This window comes from Bidens hawaiensis, unplaced genomic scaffold (genome assembly GCF_021521415.1).
Source record: "Bidens hawaiensis isolate Kalapana, Puna unplaced genomic scaffold, B.hawaiensis_p1.1 tig00070156_1, whole genome shotgun sequence".
NCBI classification, from domain to species: Eukaryota; Viridiplantae; Streptophyta; class Magnoliopsida; order Asterales; family Asteraceae; genus Bidens; species Bidens hawaiensis.
The window spans coordinates 16,379-33,859 of record NW_027502334.1 but is presented as its reverse complement, the minus strand read 5'-3'; the positions used below and the strand labels follow the sequence as shown (position 1 = coordinate 33,859).

The 17,481-nt window shown below is 34.2% G+C and overlaps 1 protein-coding gene across 1 annotated transcript; it reads left to right on the top strand.

The window, feature by feature from the left end:
• Window positions 1–5,020: 5,020 nt before the first annotated feature.
• On the top strand, window positions 5,021–11,590 carry LOC143605562 (cytochrome P450 Tp4149-like). The gene is made up of 2 exons (XM_077081634.1): window positions 5,021–5,928; window positions 10,982–11,590. The coding sequence occupies exons 1-2, from the start codon at window positions 5,032–5,034 to the stop codon at window positions 11,588–11,590; spliced, it is 1,506 nt and encodes a 501-aa protein (XP_076937749.1). The 5' UTR covers window positions 5,021–5,031.
• Window positions 11,591–17,481: the final 5,891 nt, after the last annotated feature.

Genomic DNA, 17,481 nt, shown 5'->3' with positions numbered 1-17,481 from the left:
ACGAAAAGCATTATGTGTGACAAACGGTAAGACAATGGCCACACCACAAACTACAAAAGAGTTTTTGACTAGCAACTTCTCATTTTTAGCCACATTCACAATAACCTCCAGTGTCTATAAGATATGATTAGCCACACAGTACCTCACTATGTGTGATGAAAAGTTTGACAATAGCCACACTTTAAATTAGGAAAACCATTATGTGTGACAAACGGTAAGACAATGGCCACACTATAATCTACAAAGGAGTGTTTGAGTGGCAAGTAAACATATTTAGGCACTTTTAATGTAATATCTAGTGTCTATATCATATAATTAGCCACTCTATTATTAAATTTAAGTGGCCATTTCTTTGCTAATATACACGGTATAGGTCACAATGCAAGCTTAACATAACCCTATTGGCCATATTAATATAAAATTCATGTGGCTGAAACATGAATTCATGTGGCTATGTAGATGCAATGGTCACTCATAGTAAATTGTCATGCGGCCATTTTCAACCGTTTAGCCACACTTATTGGAGAGGCTTCTTGATGGCCAGCAACTAATGCCTGTACCCTTTAGCCACACTTATTACCATATAAGGTCACTAAAAACTCTGTGTGGCTATATCATACCCACGGTGTCGCGACCTTTGGCCACATATGACCTGAACCAAATGTGTGTGGCTAAAGGCCTACGGCCACACTTTTTTCGTGTGACCGAAGGTCAATATTCACGTAGTGAATGTAAGGATATTATATACGAATCACTTTCATACGTAAAAAGTTTATCATATTTATTTACTTAGTTTTTTTATCAATGATTGTTCCGGGTTTTTTGTGGAACTTAGATTTGATTTTTATGGGTCAAAAGTTGGTAAATAGATTGCTTAGTACAAGCTAACTACATTTATGTCAAAATTTGTTACATGTCAAAAATGATAAATTAGTATTTTTTAAAGTTTGAGAATGCAAATAGATTTATCGTCAAATTTCTTATGAGTTCAAAGTGTTGACTTGAAAATGTCAAAAGGATGAAAGTTAGAACTTTAAACATGATTCAGGTTTCAAATTTAATTTCAAGAGTATTTTTGAAAATAATCAAAAGGTTCAGGATTTGACAAATTGACTAGTTTTTCCTTGACTATTAAAATATAAGAAAAGATTGCGAACAGTTTTGACATGTCACACCCATGCATATCAATGCTTCTAACTTTTATCAAATTTAAAATATTTTGTCAGCATTAACTTTTTCCGTCAATGGTGATCAGAACATTGTATGGGAAGCATGCAATGCAAAACTGTGCGGAAATGAAACAAAATATTTACAAAATTGAATGAGTTAACATGTTATTTTTTATGTTGTCATTATGACAAAGTCGAGAAGTCCATAAAACTTATCAAAATCTTTTTCATGGTGTAACTCAGAAAAACATAGTTCTTGATGAACATTCATCGTCAAAATTTAATGTTTTCATTTCCTTCGATTGGTGGTAAATTGATAAATATATCAATAAAGGTAACGCTCTTTCTGTATTTAGGTTGAGTGGTTAGAACTATTAACGTATGAGAAGTTTTATCTCCGAAATTGGTTCATAACCAAAATTCTAATTCAATTATACATATATGACACTGAGACAGAAATTTTCAATCAGAAAGAAGCATTCACGGGTACGTTTTTGCACGCATATTTTTTTTTGTTAAGTTTATTTAAAAAAATCATTTTGTGATATAAATAAAATTAATTTATGTACACATAGTATAGATACAAGCACATATGTAATATATTTTTTCATATACGATATGCGATTATTAGCTTTACTTTTAATTTTATAGTTTGGATTATCTCGTGTGCGACATAAACTCTAAAACTTGTATGTTTATAAAAGAACAAAAAGCATGCATTATTTTATTCTTTTATAAAACACCATGATCCAACAAATACTAGTGTTTTATTTTATTATTTTTTAGCTTTTTTACGTACGACAAGTTTATTATCAAACAAGACTAGGAGTAGGAAAAAATATTTTTATAAAAACACCCAATTTGGTAAACATATTTCTAATCACATATTTACGATCAAATTGAACACAATCACCATAATAGTGTGTTTTTGAAATGCAATAAATTTGTATACTTTCAAAATGCGGGATAATTTAATGAATAAGTTGTGAATGTTTTAAGATGGGGTTGAGTTTGAAGTGATACAAAATGAGGAAGGTTAAAGGAACATTTTTTTTAGTTACATGTAAGACATATTTTAATTTTTACTTCATTTTAAAACATCTGTTACTTTTTTATGCGATATTTTTTTAAAGTTCATCATAATATTAAGTGTTTTTTTATCTTTAATATGAGTATACCTTTGTTTTATAAAAATAAAAAATATTATGTCATTGTGTCTTTCTGTTTGTTATTGTGGTCTTATGTTCATCGTTGTGTCTCTTTAGTTATCACTGTGTCATTATGCTTATCACTGTGTTTTTTTCAAAAGTGATGAAATCTATACATTGTAATAGTGAAATAACGTTGTTGCGTAATTATAATATGTAAATATAATGATAAGATAACAACTAAATCTAATACATAAAACACAATGATACCTTAGGCGTCCGACTGGGCAGTTGGGAATACTCGGTCTAAGTCGGGGAGTACTAGGCCTTAGTAGGATAGTGCTCGGTGACGGCTCGCCGAGAACTCGACCTAGACAAGGATTACTCGTTGAGTTCTCGGTGCCTACGGATTTACCATTGTGTTTTACGTCAATTGTGTCTTTATATTCATCATATATGCCCTTTTCTAACATCTTTTTCTTCTCAAATTAATCACAACTAATCAAATATAAGATAAATGGATTAAATTATTACTTCTCACACTTTTTTATTTTTCTGTATTTTAACTTATTTCTTAATACGGATGTTTTAATAACAACGCTCATAATTTTATTCAAGTGTACCTAATTACTATTACTAATATATATAAATAGAAACTTTGGTGCCGCAAGTGGCTTATTGGATCACTTGGCGGCACCGTATTGGTCGGCGAGTTTTGTTTTTCTTTTAATTTGTTTTTTTATCTTTTAGTTCAATAACCACCAAACGCCAATTTTTTTTTGTTATAGTTCGGTACCATAGCAAACCTGAAAGAAACCGGCCGAGTTCGCGCAGACTCTCAACTTTATTTAAAGCCCATGACCGACAACGCTCGGGTTTTACCAATGTGCAAGTTTACCCCCCCCCCCCAAATATATAAATAAATAAATAAATAAATAAATAAAATGTGGTTGTTGGTCCAACTCAATTTTTATATTTTTTTCGTTTTTTAGTTCCGGTATCGTAATATACGTAATCAAAACTGACCAAATTCGTGGCAAGTTACCTCCTCAATGCTCGAGACAGACACTGCTTGGGTTTTACCACCGACAAGATCTGTGAACCAAATAAACATCATTTTCAATATTTTGTGTTCTTATATGTTAATGTTTTTATATGTTAATTTGACGAATTATTTTTTTGGGGTTTAACGCTCAAATTGTACCAGTGGTATCTATCTCATAACGAACGCGGCTGGTATTGACCGAATTCGTGTTAACTCATCATAGTAACGCTCGAGTTTAACCAATACCCGGGTTTCAACGTTCGGGTTTTGCTAGCTGGCCCGGCACAACACGCAGGATAGAGGAACTAGTTATATGAAAAATAGGTTTGTTGTGTGACCATATTTTGTTTCCCAAAGGAGTGTATTACCGTTATAACACATGATTTTGATGTTTATATAGCTTCAACTATTATAGAATAAATTACGATTTAAGTTCTGATTTCTTTTTCTTAATTAATCAACACCTTTCCAACACCAGTGTTCTTCTTGATAGGTACGTCCTTTTCATCTTCTTCACACATATAGGGGGCGAGTAATATCATCCAACATATTTCCATACGTTGGAATCATTCATCAAACAACACCTACTTATATACTCAATGTAGCTAAGGTGGGAGCTTAGAAATTGTTTTCTTTCAATGACTAAGTATTTACTCAAAACCTCTCATCTAATAGTCAAATGTCTCTACCAAGTTAGCCTGCAGTTTTTTTTTGTCTTATTGTGTGATTTTTAGAATAGATGATTTTTTTTTCAATTTTCTTTTATCATTAAGTGTTTTAAAATTAATCTGCTAAAAAGTTTTAAAATTAATAAACGTTATTTATGTTAAAAAAAGATAAAAGATGAAACGTATAACATAGTTTGAAAGACGTGATGAAACATGAAAGATGGTATCCAAAGATGAAATATACGTATAACATAGTTTGAAAAATGTGATGAAAGATGAAGGATGATGACAAATTGGCAATATAACACATATATTGTGAAATATGACATATTTTAAAGTCGTATAAAGTCAGAATCACTTTTTGATGAAGCCATTTATTTCTCATGTTTTTGGTAATCGTGTCGAAAGAAATTATAAGATTAAAGTTACTTGGACGGAGCTAGTTACTTGGATGGAACTGTTGAAAACTCATCTTCTAAGACCACTCATAGTGGGAGGAGAAGTGGAGGAGACTGGGAAGGAACCCCCTTCCTAATTTGAAAACTGGAACGAGGAGAGGATGGACATGAAATATTTCCTCGCCAAATTTTGGTGGGCCACCTCAATTTTATTATTTACATAATCACTACAGTTGTGACACCTATTCTTCAATCTCTTCTACACTACACCACTGTACCCTTAAAATACAATTAATCTTCTTACAAACTGGACCACACTTGACACACTTTTCTTCTCATCCTTCCATTATCACAACACATGGTCTATTATGTAATTTGTCGCTTTCGCACCTATAGTTTCTTGGTTGTTGGTGCTTGTATAATATAATAATGTCGTTTAAAAAGATATTTTGAAAGATGAACAGTATAACACAAAATGAATTTATACGCTCATCAACAAGATCCACGGCCACAAATTATTTAGTGCATTATGTGTGAATGATTGGAATTAAGATGCTTATATATGGAAAGACAGCACACAAAACTTCTCATAACCTCAAGACAATGTTTTCTTTCTTAGGAACCTACTCCCTTTTCTTCTTAATTTCATTCATGTTTTTGGTACTCTTTTTATGGATCAAGCAGATTTTATTTCATCCTATGACCAAGAAAAACATCCCACCCTCTCCAAGAAAGCTTCCTATCATCGGAAACCTCCACCAACTAGGTTCGAGTCCTCATCGCTCTCTCCAGACGTTGTCCCAAAAACACGGTCCACTCATGTTGATGCACCTTGGAAGTGTACCCGTACTTGTGGCCTCCTCTGCCGAAGCAGCCCGAGAGATCATGAAAACCCATGATTTAGCATTTGCTAGTCGGCCGAAGATGAGTATTCCGGATACACTGTTATATGGCTCCAAAGACATTACATTTTCTCCTTATGGCGAGTATTGGAGGCAGGTGAAGAGTATTGCAGTAGTCCACCTTCTAAATACTACTCAAGTCCAATCATTCCGACAAATTAGGGAAAAAGAGATGGCTCTTACAATCAGTAAGATCGAAAATTGTTGTGGTTTGGTGATTGATCTAAGTGAGTTTCTAGTTGGGCTTACAAATAACATAATTTGTACGGTGGCACTAGGGAGGACGTATAGTGGGATTAAGTTCAAGGATTTATTGGACAGGTTCATGAATGTGTTGGGTGTTTTTAGCTTCGGAAACTACATTCCTAGGTTGTCTTGGATTGATCGATTGAGTGGTTTGGAGGACCAAGCGCGTAAGGTTGCTGAAGATTTTGATGAGTTTCTTGAAGGTGTTGTTGAAGAACACATTAGTAAGAAAAGAGGAGTGCATGCTAAAAGTGATGAAGATCAAGACTTGGTTGATATATTATTGGATGTACAAAAAGATAATCTTACCGGCTTTTCTCTTCAGAGAGACACCATCAAAGCAATCATCTTGGTAAGTTTTCTGTTAATGAAACATTTACATTTTCATATACATATACACATAACACCCACACTTATACAAGTACAAATAGGCGTGCAAGTACACAAATTTGGATAGTGTATCAAGTATTTATTTATACTTGTTCAAAGGCTGCTTTTAGGAGCAATAAGTTATATGCATTATTATGAATTAAAACTTTTGTTATTGCTGAAATTTAAAACTAGCTAGGTGTAGTGGTTTAATTAAAAAGTAATTAAAATCTTGTCATGTCACTGCCATGTAAGCATAAAGGCTCCCAATTACTAATATCTTGTAAGGGCGTAAAGGTTGTGATTAGTTGGAAAAGCATTTGGCCGCACAAATAGTCCTTGAGTCCGCTAAGCCAGTGGCTCCCAAGGGGGCTCTCTTATCTTTGAGGCTTTAACAATCTTATTTTTTTTCCATTGTAATAATTTATGATGATGATGTGAAAGGGATTGTCACATCCTCTCCCCTACAATTGGTCTAAGAACACAATATTTTGTTTTTATTTCTTATTGAGAAATCTGCATTTTGTCTCCCTGGTTTATATCGTCGTGAAATGGGTTAACCCCTGAAAAAGATTTTGCGAACTTTGTGCACCTATGTTTCTCCGGCGGGTTATCTGACTCCTACCGTCAGTTGACCGTCCGTTGACCGTTGGTATTTTAATAATAATACCAACATATTAAGGGTATTTTAGTAATCTTCTTTTAATAAATTATAAATATAATAATAATAGTAATAATATAATAATAAGAGATAATAATAATAATATTAATAATACAACAGCAGCTCATCATCATCATATTCAACAACAGCAGCACATCATCATCATATTCATCATCGTAGCACCATCTCCGGCGCTGACACTCGTTTCTCCGGCGACCCATAAGTCATTCAGACCAAAACCCCAAACCTCCGGCACCACGTCGCTATGGATTCCGGCCATCTCGTTTTTCCGGCCAACTCGTTTTTTCAGCCATCTCGTTTTTCCGGTCATTCGGGTGAAAAGTTTACTAAAAAACGGTTTGTTTGGTTGTTTTCGGGTGAAAAGTTTACTAAAAAACGGTTCGTTTGGTTGTTTTCGGGTTAAAAGTTTACTAAAAAAAGGTTCGTTTGGTTGTTTTCGGGATAAAAGTTTACTAAAAAACGGATCGTTTTGTTGTTTTCGGGTTAAACGTTTACTAAAAAACGGTTCGTTTTGTTGTTTTCGGGTGAAAAGTTTACTAAAAAATGGTTCGTTTTGTTTGTTTTCGGGTTAAAAGTTTACTAATAAACGGTTCGTTTGGTTGTTTTCGGGTGAAAATTTAACTAAAAAACGGTTCATTTGGTTGTTTTCGGGTGAAAATTTTACTAAATAACGGTTCGTTTGTTGTTTTCGGGTGAAAAGTTTACTAAAAAGGGTTCGTTTGGTTGTTTTCGGGTAAAAAGTTTACTAAAAAACGGCTCGTTTTGGTTGTTTTCAAGTGAAAAGTTTACTAAAAAATGGCTCGTTTTGATTGTTTTCGGGTTAAAAGTTTACTAAAAAACGTTTCGTTTGGTTGTTTCCGGGTGAAAAGTTTACTAAAAAACGGTTCGTTTCGGTTGTTTTCGGGTGAAAATTTTACTAAAAAACGGTTCGTTTGGTTGTTACCGGGTGAAAAGTTTACTAAAAAACGAAAAAAAAACGGTTCGTTTGGTTGTTTTCGGGTGAAAAGTTTACTAAAAAACGAAAAAAACGGTTCGTTTGGTTGTTTTCGGGTGAAAAGTTTACTAAAAAACGGTTCGTTTGGGTTGTTTTCGGGTTAAAAGTTTACTAAAAAACGGTTCGTTTGGTTGTTTTCGGGCGAAAAGTATACTAAAAAACGGCACGTTTGTTTGTTTTCGGGCGAAATGTTTACTAAAAAACGGTCCGTTTAGTTGTTTTCGGGCGAAAACTTTACTAAAAAACGTCACGTTTGGTTGTTTTCAGGCAAAAAGTTTACTAAAAAACGGCGCGTTTCGTTGTTATCGGGCGAAAAGTTTACTAAAAAACGGAGCGTTTCGTTGTTTTCGGGTTAAAAGTTTACTAAAAAACGGTTCGTTTGGTTGTTTTCGGGTTAAAAGTTTACTAAAAAACGGATCGTTTTGTTGTTTTCGGGTTAAACGTTTACAATAAAACGGTTCGTTTTTTGTTTTCGGGTGAAAAGTTTACTAAAAATCGGTTCGTTTGGTTGTTTTCGGGTGAAAAGTTTACTAAAAACGGTTCGTTTGGTTGTTTTCGGGTGAAAAGTTTACTAAAAAACGGCTCGTTTTGGTGGTTTTCGGGTGAAAAGTTTACTAAAAAAGGCTCGTTTTGGTTGTTTTCGGGTTAAAAGTTTACTAAAAAACGGTTCATTTGTTTGTTTTCGGATGAAAAGTTTACTAAAAAACGGTTCGTTTTGGTTGTTTTCAGGTTAAAAGTTTACTAATAAACGGTTCGTTTGGTTGTTTTCGGGTGAAAATTTTACTAAAAAACGGTTCATTTGGTTGTTATCGGGTGAAAAGTTTACTAAAAAACGGCTCGTTTTGGTTGTTTTCGGGTGAAAAATTTACTAAAAAACGGTTCGTTTGTTGTTTTCGGGTTAAAAGTTTACTAAAAAACGGTTCGTTTTGGTTGTTTTCGGGCGAAAAGTTTACTAAAAAACGGGTCGTTTGGTTGTTTTCGGGCGAAAAGTTTACTAAAAAACGGTCCGTTTGTTTGTTTTCGGGCGAAAAGTTTACTAAAAAACGGAGCATTTCGTTGTTTTCGGGTTAAAAGTTTACTAATAAACGGTTCGTTTGGTTGTTTTCGGGTGAAAATTTTACTAAAAACCGGTTCGTTTGGTTGTTTTCGGGCGAAAAGTTTACTAAAAAACGGCGCGTTTGGTTGTTTTCGGGCGAAAAGTTTACTAAAAAACGGCGCGTTTGGTTGTTTTCGGGCGAAAAGTTTATTAAAAAACGACCCGTTTGGTTGTTTCCGGGCGAATAGTTTACTAAAAAACGGCCCGTTTGGTTGTTTTCGGGTGAATAGTTTACTAAAAAACGGCCCGTTTGATTGTTTTCGGGCGAAAAGTTTAGTAAAAAAGGGTTCGTTTCGGGTGAAAAGTTTAAAAATATGATGATTTTGATGATATAGATATGATGATATATTTGATGATTATGAGGATAAAGATTTGGAAATATGGATATATGGAGAAGATGATGAGGAGGATGAGAAACTCTTTAAATTAATAAAGAATATATATTTCATATAATATAATTATAAATAAACACTTGTTTAGTTCAAACGGTAAGTTTTGCTTGTTGTTAACCCAAAGGTCGGGGGTTCGAACCCCGACCGCTACACTACTTGAAAGAATTTTTTGATTTAGTTATAAGCTCAGGGGTAAAATGGTTATCTCAACTTTTTTTGGTCAGTCAACTGACGGCAGGGGCACAGACTGACCAGCTAGAAAAACATAATGGCTCAAAGTTAGCAAAAATTTTTTCAGGGGTAAACCCATCGAATGTGGATATAAAGCAGAGACATAAAATACAGATTTCTCTTTCTTATTCTATGCTTTAGAAAGCTATATGGTTGATGCCAGTTATTGTTTTGAAAATTAGTAGCAAGCTGTAAGCTAGACGACATTTTGTTTGACCCTAAAAAAACAAATACAAAAAAAAATGTATTAGGAGTGTCATCTTACGTGTACTTCCAACTAATTCTACTACCTACTCTTAACCACCAAAAATTATTCTTATTACCTCCGGAAAAGGAAAATCTGTACTCTTGTTTTCCTAAACAATTTTTAGTTTGTGTTGGTCCAGAAAACGTAAAAGTACAATTTTCCTTTTTTCTTATTTTCCATAATTAACCAAGATTAATATCAAGAATCAAGATATATATGTATCCACCACTAGCGTATTACAATACTTTCACACAAAAATAGCGACAAAGCCCATTGACAAATCTGTTTGTCCACAAATCGACGGTAAAATGGACTCGGTCCCAAACCTGTCACAGACGGATCCAGCTGCACATGGGTTTGGTGGATCACAATTTTGGCTACAATGAGCTAGTTTAGTTGGTCACTGAAGTTCAGTTGTAAACAGATTAGCGACAATGAAATGTGCCGGCTTTCAAAATCGACTGTAAACGGTTTGCAGATAGGCTTTAGCGACATGCTTACAACAATTTTAGATGTCGCATTATTAGTACGTGAATCGTGATCGAACAATTATAGGTAAGAGATAGGGAGTTTCGCTCACAATGGGATGTTGAATAGCAACATAATTACAACCCTCGTGATTTTTGTTGACGTTTCCACCACCCATGATGTAGTTCCTTATGGATTTTTTTCAAGTTCCTTGGCCTTAGCATTGAGTTGATTCAATATAATCAACCCAACGATCTCCACCGTAAAAACGAGGTTGATTTACTCCAACGCAGTGTGCCATCAAGATTTTAACAAGCGTTGATAACTTTATACCACATGATGTGGAACAAATTGACGAAAACAATAAATAGATACATTGTAGAAAACATTTAGATAAAGCCCAAATGGGAGTGTCTATTATCATGTATCAAAAGTTGTCCATAGCAATACGATGAGCCTCTGTTTTGTATATTATTCTATTAACCTGCTCATTAACTTGGATCAAAGTAACCAATATATTTAGTAAACTTTTACATGAAATAAAAAATACAACTTAAATATTAATTTAAATAAATAATAACAGGTTTTTTTGATAAATGTTTGTGATCTATGGGTCGTTTTTTACCCCTCTTTAGCACTTCCACCGGTTCACGTATGACTCGCTCATTCTAGTAATTTAACACCTCAGCTTTTGGATACCAGAATCAATTAAACACAAACCCAATTATATATTGATTGTAAGCTTGATTCATTAACTCAAAAAAATTGGATAAAATCTCTATAACCCACATGCTCAGTTTTATATTATTATATAGATCGATACAATATTTTAAAATCTAAGTTAATTCGTATTAGGAATCCCAATTTCACATCGAATACCAATATTAATTATAAGGAAAAACATTCAAAGGTTGTGTTTCATGTAGGATATATTTGCTGCTGGAACTGATACAACATTTACAAGTCTAGAATGGGCAATCAGTGAGCTAATAAGACACCCAAGAGTAATGAAAAAACTACAACATGAAGTGACAGAAATAGCACAAGGAAAATCAATGATTGATGAGAAGGACTTGGAGAAAATGCACTTTCTTAAGGCCACCATCAAAGAGACATTGCGTTTGCATACTCCGATCCCACTACTTATTCCTCGAGAATCAACGCAAGATGTCAAGCTAATGGGATATGATATCCCAACAGGCACACAAGTACTTATTAATGCATCAGCCATAGGAAGAGATCCTACTCTTTGGGACGAACCAGATATATTTAGACCTGAGAGGTTCTTAAACAACACCATCGATTATAAAGGGTTTCACTTTGAGCTACTTCCATTTGGTGCCGGACGAAGAGGGTGCCCTGGTATTCAATTTGGTATGATTGTTAACGAGCTCGCTTTAGCAAACGTCGTGTACAAGTTCAATTTGGCATTGCCAAACGGAGTCAAAGGCAAGGATTTGGATATGAGTGAGACAAGTGGTATTACAGTCCATAAGAAGTCTCCTTTAATTGTGATGGCAACTCCGCGTTTCTAGTAGTTTGCAAATTGGGTGTAAGTTTCACGTAAATAGATACATTTAAAATAACTTGACATATCCTTGTGTTTTGTATCATTGTTGTGTTGAAATATTATATTTATTATGGTTTGTTTGCTTTTACTTACTATTGTTTATATATATATATATATATATATATATATATACTATGTGTATATATATTAATATTAATATATATATTAAAAGACAGATTTTAGTTAGGAGAGAGATTTTACTATTCAATTTACTGTAGAACTTTCATACTGCTTTTACATCTTCATGTATTATTTCTTGCGGCATTGTGGGTCAAGTTAGTCAATGATCTATCTATATTACACGTAGGTTTCACATTTTAGAATTTGGAACTTTTTAGTTTTTTCTTTTACCTTTTCTTTTTCTACCAGCCCCTTTTATTAGCTTATGTAATTTTTATACACCTCCATGGCCATCTGTTAGGCTTTATTATTGATTTAGATTAATATTTGATAATTAAAAACCTATTTATTTTGTATGAATCAGTACAGAGATTTGAATCTTTAATTATTTTGTTTCACTTGCATATACTGGTTGTAATATGGTTGTTTAACTGAGACTGTTCTTTTTCAACATCGACTTGATATAGGATTTTGATATAAATTTTGAGAGTTAACACACGTCAACGCGTGTGCGTGGTTTAACGTTTTTACATACGTCTTTTTTTTGATTTAACGGCCCCGTCGCAACGCGTGGGTCTGAATACTAGTTAATTATTGTTTAAAGGCTGATACATACGGAATTGTTATTGTGAGATAAAATACAGAAAGAACAAGAGATTTAGAAGATTAACTCATTTTGTTCATACATACCCTCCGTGGTGCTAGCTACCGCTACTAGAAAAGAAATGTTGGCTTGAGGGGCGACGGCCCCTTTTAGGGCGACAAGCCCTGATCCGTGTTGCACATGGCTAGAATAAACCCTAGCCATTGATATGGGTGTTGATCTGACGGCTAGGGTTTTATCGTACAAGAACCCATTAGGGGCGACGGCAATAGAGGCGACCCGCCATCCGTAATACCCTCTTTTATTGCCAGACTTGTTTTCCCTCCTCTCTTCCTCTTTTTCACCATTTCCCACCATTAATTCCCTCCAACTCCTCTCCGGCCATCACCATTTTCCGGCCAACACCCCACACCAAGCCGTGACCACCATCTCCTCAGCACCACCGGTCCGTCACCACCACCGATCCCCATCACCACTATCGATCCGTCACCACCACAGATCCCCGTCCTAAGTGACTCCGTCACCACCACCGATCCGTCACCACCGCGAGCCGTCACCTCCGAGTCGCCACCTTCGAGTCGCACCACCTACGAGCCGTCACCATCTCCTCACCTCCACCGTTAGTCACCACCACCTACAGGTTACCACCTCCGAGCCTTGCTGTTGGAGTTTACATCCTTGCCAGAGTTCACGTCACCACCTATAGAAACAGGTATGCACATTTTTATTTTCATATTTTTTTTTATTTCTTATTATATTTGTCATGCCAAGTAGATCTAGATTAACCTTCGTTTAATTCGGAAACTTGAAGATTGCCTATCCATTTACTTATGATATAAATATATTTATCATCAGTATATACAAAAGTTTTAAATTTGGTTGATGTAAAGAACAAAATGAAAGTGAGCAGATTTGTATGTGAATTGCTTAACGGATTTGTGTATGATTGCTCGATGTGAATGGATTTGCGTGTGAATTGCTTAACGGATTTGTGTTTAAAATGGTTGGTTCGGTTCGATCTAAATTGATTGGTTTGGTTTAAAATGATTTGTATTTAATTTCTCGGTTTAAACTGATTTTGTTGCTTGATATGATCTATGTTGTGTTGTCTAATAATTGACCCCGAGCCACCGTGTGTATATATAATAACATTAGTTTAAATCGCCCTTATGTGTATATATAATCTTCATTTTAATCATTAAAAGCTTAGATATACCCGCCCGAAATTGATTTAGAAATCAGTTTTGGGTTGTCTTCATTTTGGGACTGCTTTTTGAATATTTTATCTCATTTAGGATGTGAATGTGTATTACATAATTCTTTGTTTAAGATTCGGTTATCATTTCCTTATTGCTCCTCGGGTATGTATATATATACATACTTGGGAGCTAAGGAGAAATGTTGCTGAATTTTTCTTAAACAAACAATCATGTAATACACATTCATATATGAGATAGTATTCAAAAAGTGGGTTTAGAGGCCTACCCTTGTGAATACTCTATTGAATATCAAAAAAATCATGTAATACTCTCCTATAGGGTTAACCTTTAACCCTAAATTTGTTTCAGCTGCATTATCATGTCTGTCGATAAAAGTTGGCTTACCAATCCAAACCGTAGTTCACCTGAGTACCAGCAAGGGCTTCACTCTTTTATCGAGAGGTGAAAAATTCAAGTTGACATTAGAGGCCATGTTAGATGTGCGTGTGCAAAATGTCAGAATTCTAATATAATACCCTCCAAATTATGAAATGTCATATGCGTGCATTTGGCTTCTGTTGGACATATGATTGGTGGATTTATCACGTCGAAAGTTAAGTTCCGCCTGCTGTAGTTGTAGACGATGTTGCACCAACAAATGATATGGTTGGCTTTATCGAAGACATTATGGATGAGCGTACGGAAGAGGATACCAGCGATGATGAAGGGAACTTAGGTACAGATAGTAGCGGCGTCCGTGATTATTTTGAAGAGTTGTTGAAGGAAGTTGAGTCAGAATTATAACTTGGATGAACTAAGTTTTCTTCTCTTGATTTTTTAGCAAAGCTTATGCATATCAAGGTGAATAACAAATGGACTAATAGTTCATTTGATGAGCTCCTTGAGTTATTGCAGTCTTCACATCCAGAAGGTAACAAGATTCCCGCTTCGCATTATGCTGCTAAAAAGACATTAAAAAGGTTGGTTTGGGGTATGAGTCAATAGATGTATACAAGAATGACTATGCTCTCTTCTAGGCAAATAACCAGTCATTACAAAATTATCATGTTTGTAATGAGAGTCGGTGGGTGAAGTTCTAAAAGTAGTCAAATAATAAATAACTAAAATTATACTAATCTAGACACTAAGTAATACTCTAGACCCTTAAACGTCACTAAAACTACTAACCGGCAAGTGAACCGGTCGACTCTAGTACAGCTAAGTAAGTCCGGATATCGAACCCACGAGATTCTTTAAATTATGAAACTAGCGAATTAGACTCAACTACAAGACACGGCTATTTATTAATAATATTCGAGGGGGGTTTTAAAACTAATTAATTAAAACTCTAATAATAATAATTAACTAATGATTACTTTAATTAAACTATTAATAAACTAATTAATAAAATTATAAAACAAACCCTAATTAATAAAATAAGATTAAAACATAATCATTACTTTAAACTAATTAATTAATAAAACTTAAACCTAATTAATTTAACTAATAAACAATTAAGAAAACTTGGATTAATTCAGATGATTAAAATAACTACCCAGGCCAGATTCCCCAAAGTTACGGTTATTAATTTAAATAGAAAAATGCAAGTTATGGAACCGGGATCATAAAATAGACACTTGACAGAAAACCCGAACAGGACCCTTGAACTTCAAGAAGACGCCTATGGATTTCTAACAAGTTTTAAGACTCACCAGTTTTATATTAAACTTCCTTACATTTATTTAATTGCTTATGTCTAAGTATCTTTTATGACGAAAACCTACCTTACAGCGCGAAATTCAAAAGATAGCAAAGCAGACTCAATTAATTTAATAGACTAAGCTGACAATCAAATCTAGACGAACTCCTTACGAAGAACTAAATCTAGCAATCCCGACAAGCAAAGATCTATCAACAACCTATCACCTTACAGCTTTCTAGGCTGGCAGTTCACTTTTATTTATTTACTTGATTTTATTGTTTCTATGATTTTAATGCATATTAATCACAAACTAGTCAAGAACACACAGTAAATGACCTAACAAAACCCTATCCTATGAAACAATCAACAAGGGTAATGTGAAACAATAAATTCAAGTAAACAAAATCAAGCAATCATACGCATTAATTCAATCAAAACTCAATCGCTTACTTAGAACATAAAATCCATAACGAAACGAAATCCAAATAAAAATCAAACCGAACTAAGGTTCATCACGACCTAAGCAGTCTAAAAAGTTTAGTCTAACATCTTAAAATAAAAGAAAATAAATAATAAAGTGCAACAACCAAGCTCATAATTAAAATAATAAATTCAAACCGACTATGATGATGCTTGGTTGAGTAGAACTTGAACCCAAACGATCTCCACTTGAACCAAAGTGCTTTATCTCTTTATAATATTCTTCTTTGCGTTCACTGTTGTCAGCTTCAAAGACAAAACAAACAATAATAATTTTGATGTATGCCGAATGCCGTGTCCTCTCTACTGCCAATATCTTTTTCGGCCCCTTTCTTATATTTTATGATATCTTCTTTTCCAAGACAAACTAACCGACATCCAAACCTTCTAACCCTCGGCCTTTTACAAGCCCAAACATTAATTTCCAGCCCACTGATATTTCCTTGGCCCAATGTAAATATTGATATCATTGTTGTCCAATTCCACTGTTTGATCACGTGCACATCTGCCAAACTAAATATTAGTGTCACAATATAGAGTAACAATTAAAAAGTTAATTTATGATTCTACGTATCATTCAAATTTTCAACATGCACTCATTTTATTTTAGACTTTAAACTTATTATAATATACATAAATATGTGTATAAAATAAATGGATTAGTAGGTTATTATTGTTAAAACGATTTACTCACTTGTCTCAAGTTTAGTAAAACTATCCAATTTTACTCATTATCTATTAGAACGTTAAAAATCCACATATGAGCCAACTAAAAATAATATTCAATAAAAACATGGCTTAAAAGTATTTAAAGCGTAAGAAATATTTCTATAATAATATGTATTTTTTAGACCACATCAAATATCCCCACACTTACTCTTTTTCCATCCCTGAAAAAGTCTAATGCAGTCGGATCAGAATCGGAAAATATAGTCTTACAAACCTATAAGTTAATTTTTAAAGCTTAGAAAAACGCAAAAACCGCGATCACCGATATTGTTGTCCACTTAAACTCATGCCTTAATCTTTACCGGGACATATATGATCTGACAATTATATTACTCAATGGTTTACACAATTAAGACCCGCTTATTTTCAGTTTTTACCGGACCAAACCACCCCAACTTGACTTAAACCTCAAAATTAGCAGATTTAAAACTTTTTGTTGCTCTATTTTTTTCATGAATAGTTAAGATGATCAAGAGTATTGTTTATCCACCTAAGCTTAAGCATCAAAGTCTACCAAGCAGCCATTAGATATTATTAAGGTTCAATTAATTTATAGCTAGTGTTCCCCACAACATGACATACCCCCGTTATCAAGCGATACACTGAACCATTACCACAGGTGAGTATGCAAATTTCATCTGTAAGGCTTACATGTAGCGTGTCCCTTGTGGTCCGTTTCTTAATGGTAATGAGATGCGAGCAAGGGGACCCCACATGGCTAACAGCGTGGATGATCAAGTCTGTAATGCAATTGTACTTTTGTACTTTTTGTGATCATGTTTATAGACTTAAGTGGCAGATAACTGCCGGTTTGCTCTTTCTTTTTTTTTTAAAATATTCACAACCCCATTTGGAATTGTGAATACCCAGATGAAAAGTCGGCATACAGACCCATGGTCTCTGGACCCGAGGCATCCCATCAATACAAGATTTAAGGTTATAAAACTATACGCCAATGATGTGTAAAACACTAAAACTAGCAGTTTAAGATTTATATCACAGGCTACACGGCATACTCTAAC

Bases quoted from the DNA above. Each gene is read 5' to 3' on its own strand.
- LOC143605562 (XM_077081634.1), top strand. From the start codon at position 5,032: ATGTTTTCTTTCTTAGGAACCTACTCCCTTTTCTTCTTAATTTCATTC. The intron at 5,929-10,981 runs GTAAGTTTTCTG...TGTTTCATGTAG, and splicing joins CCATCAAAGCAATCATCTTG to GATATATTTGCTGCTGGAAC.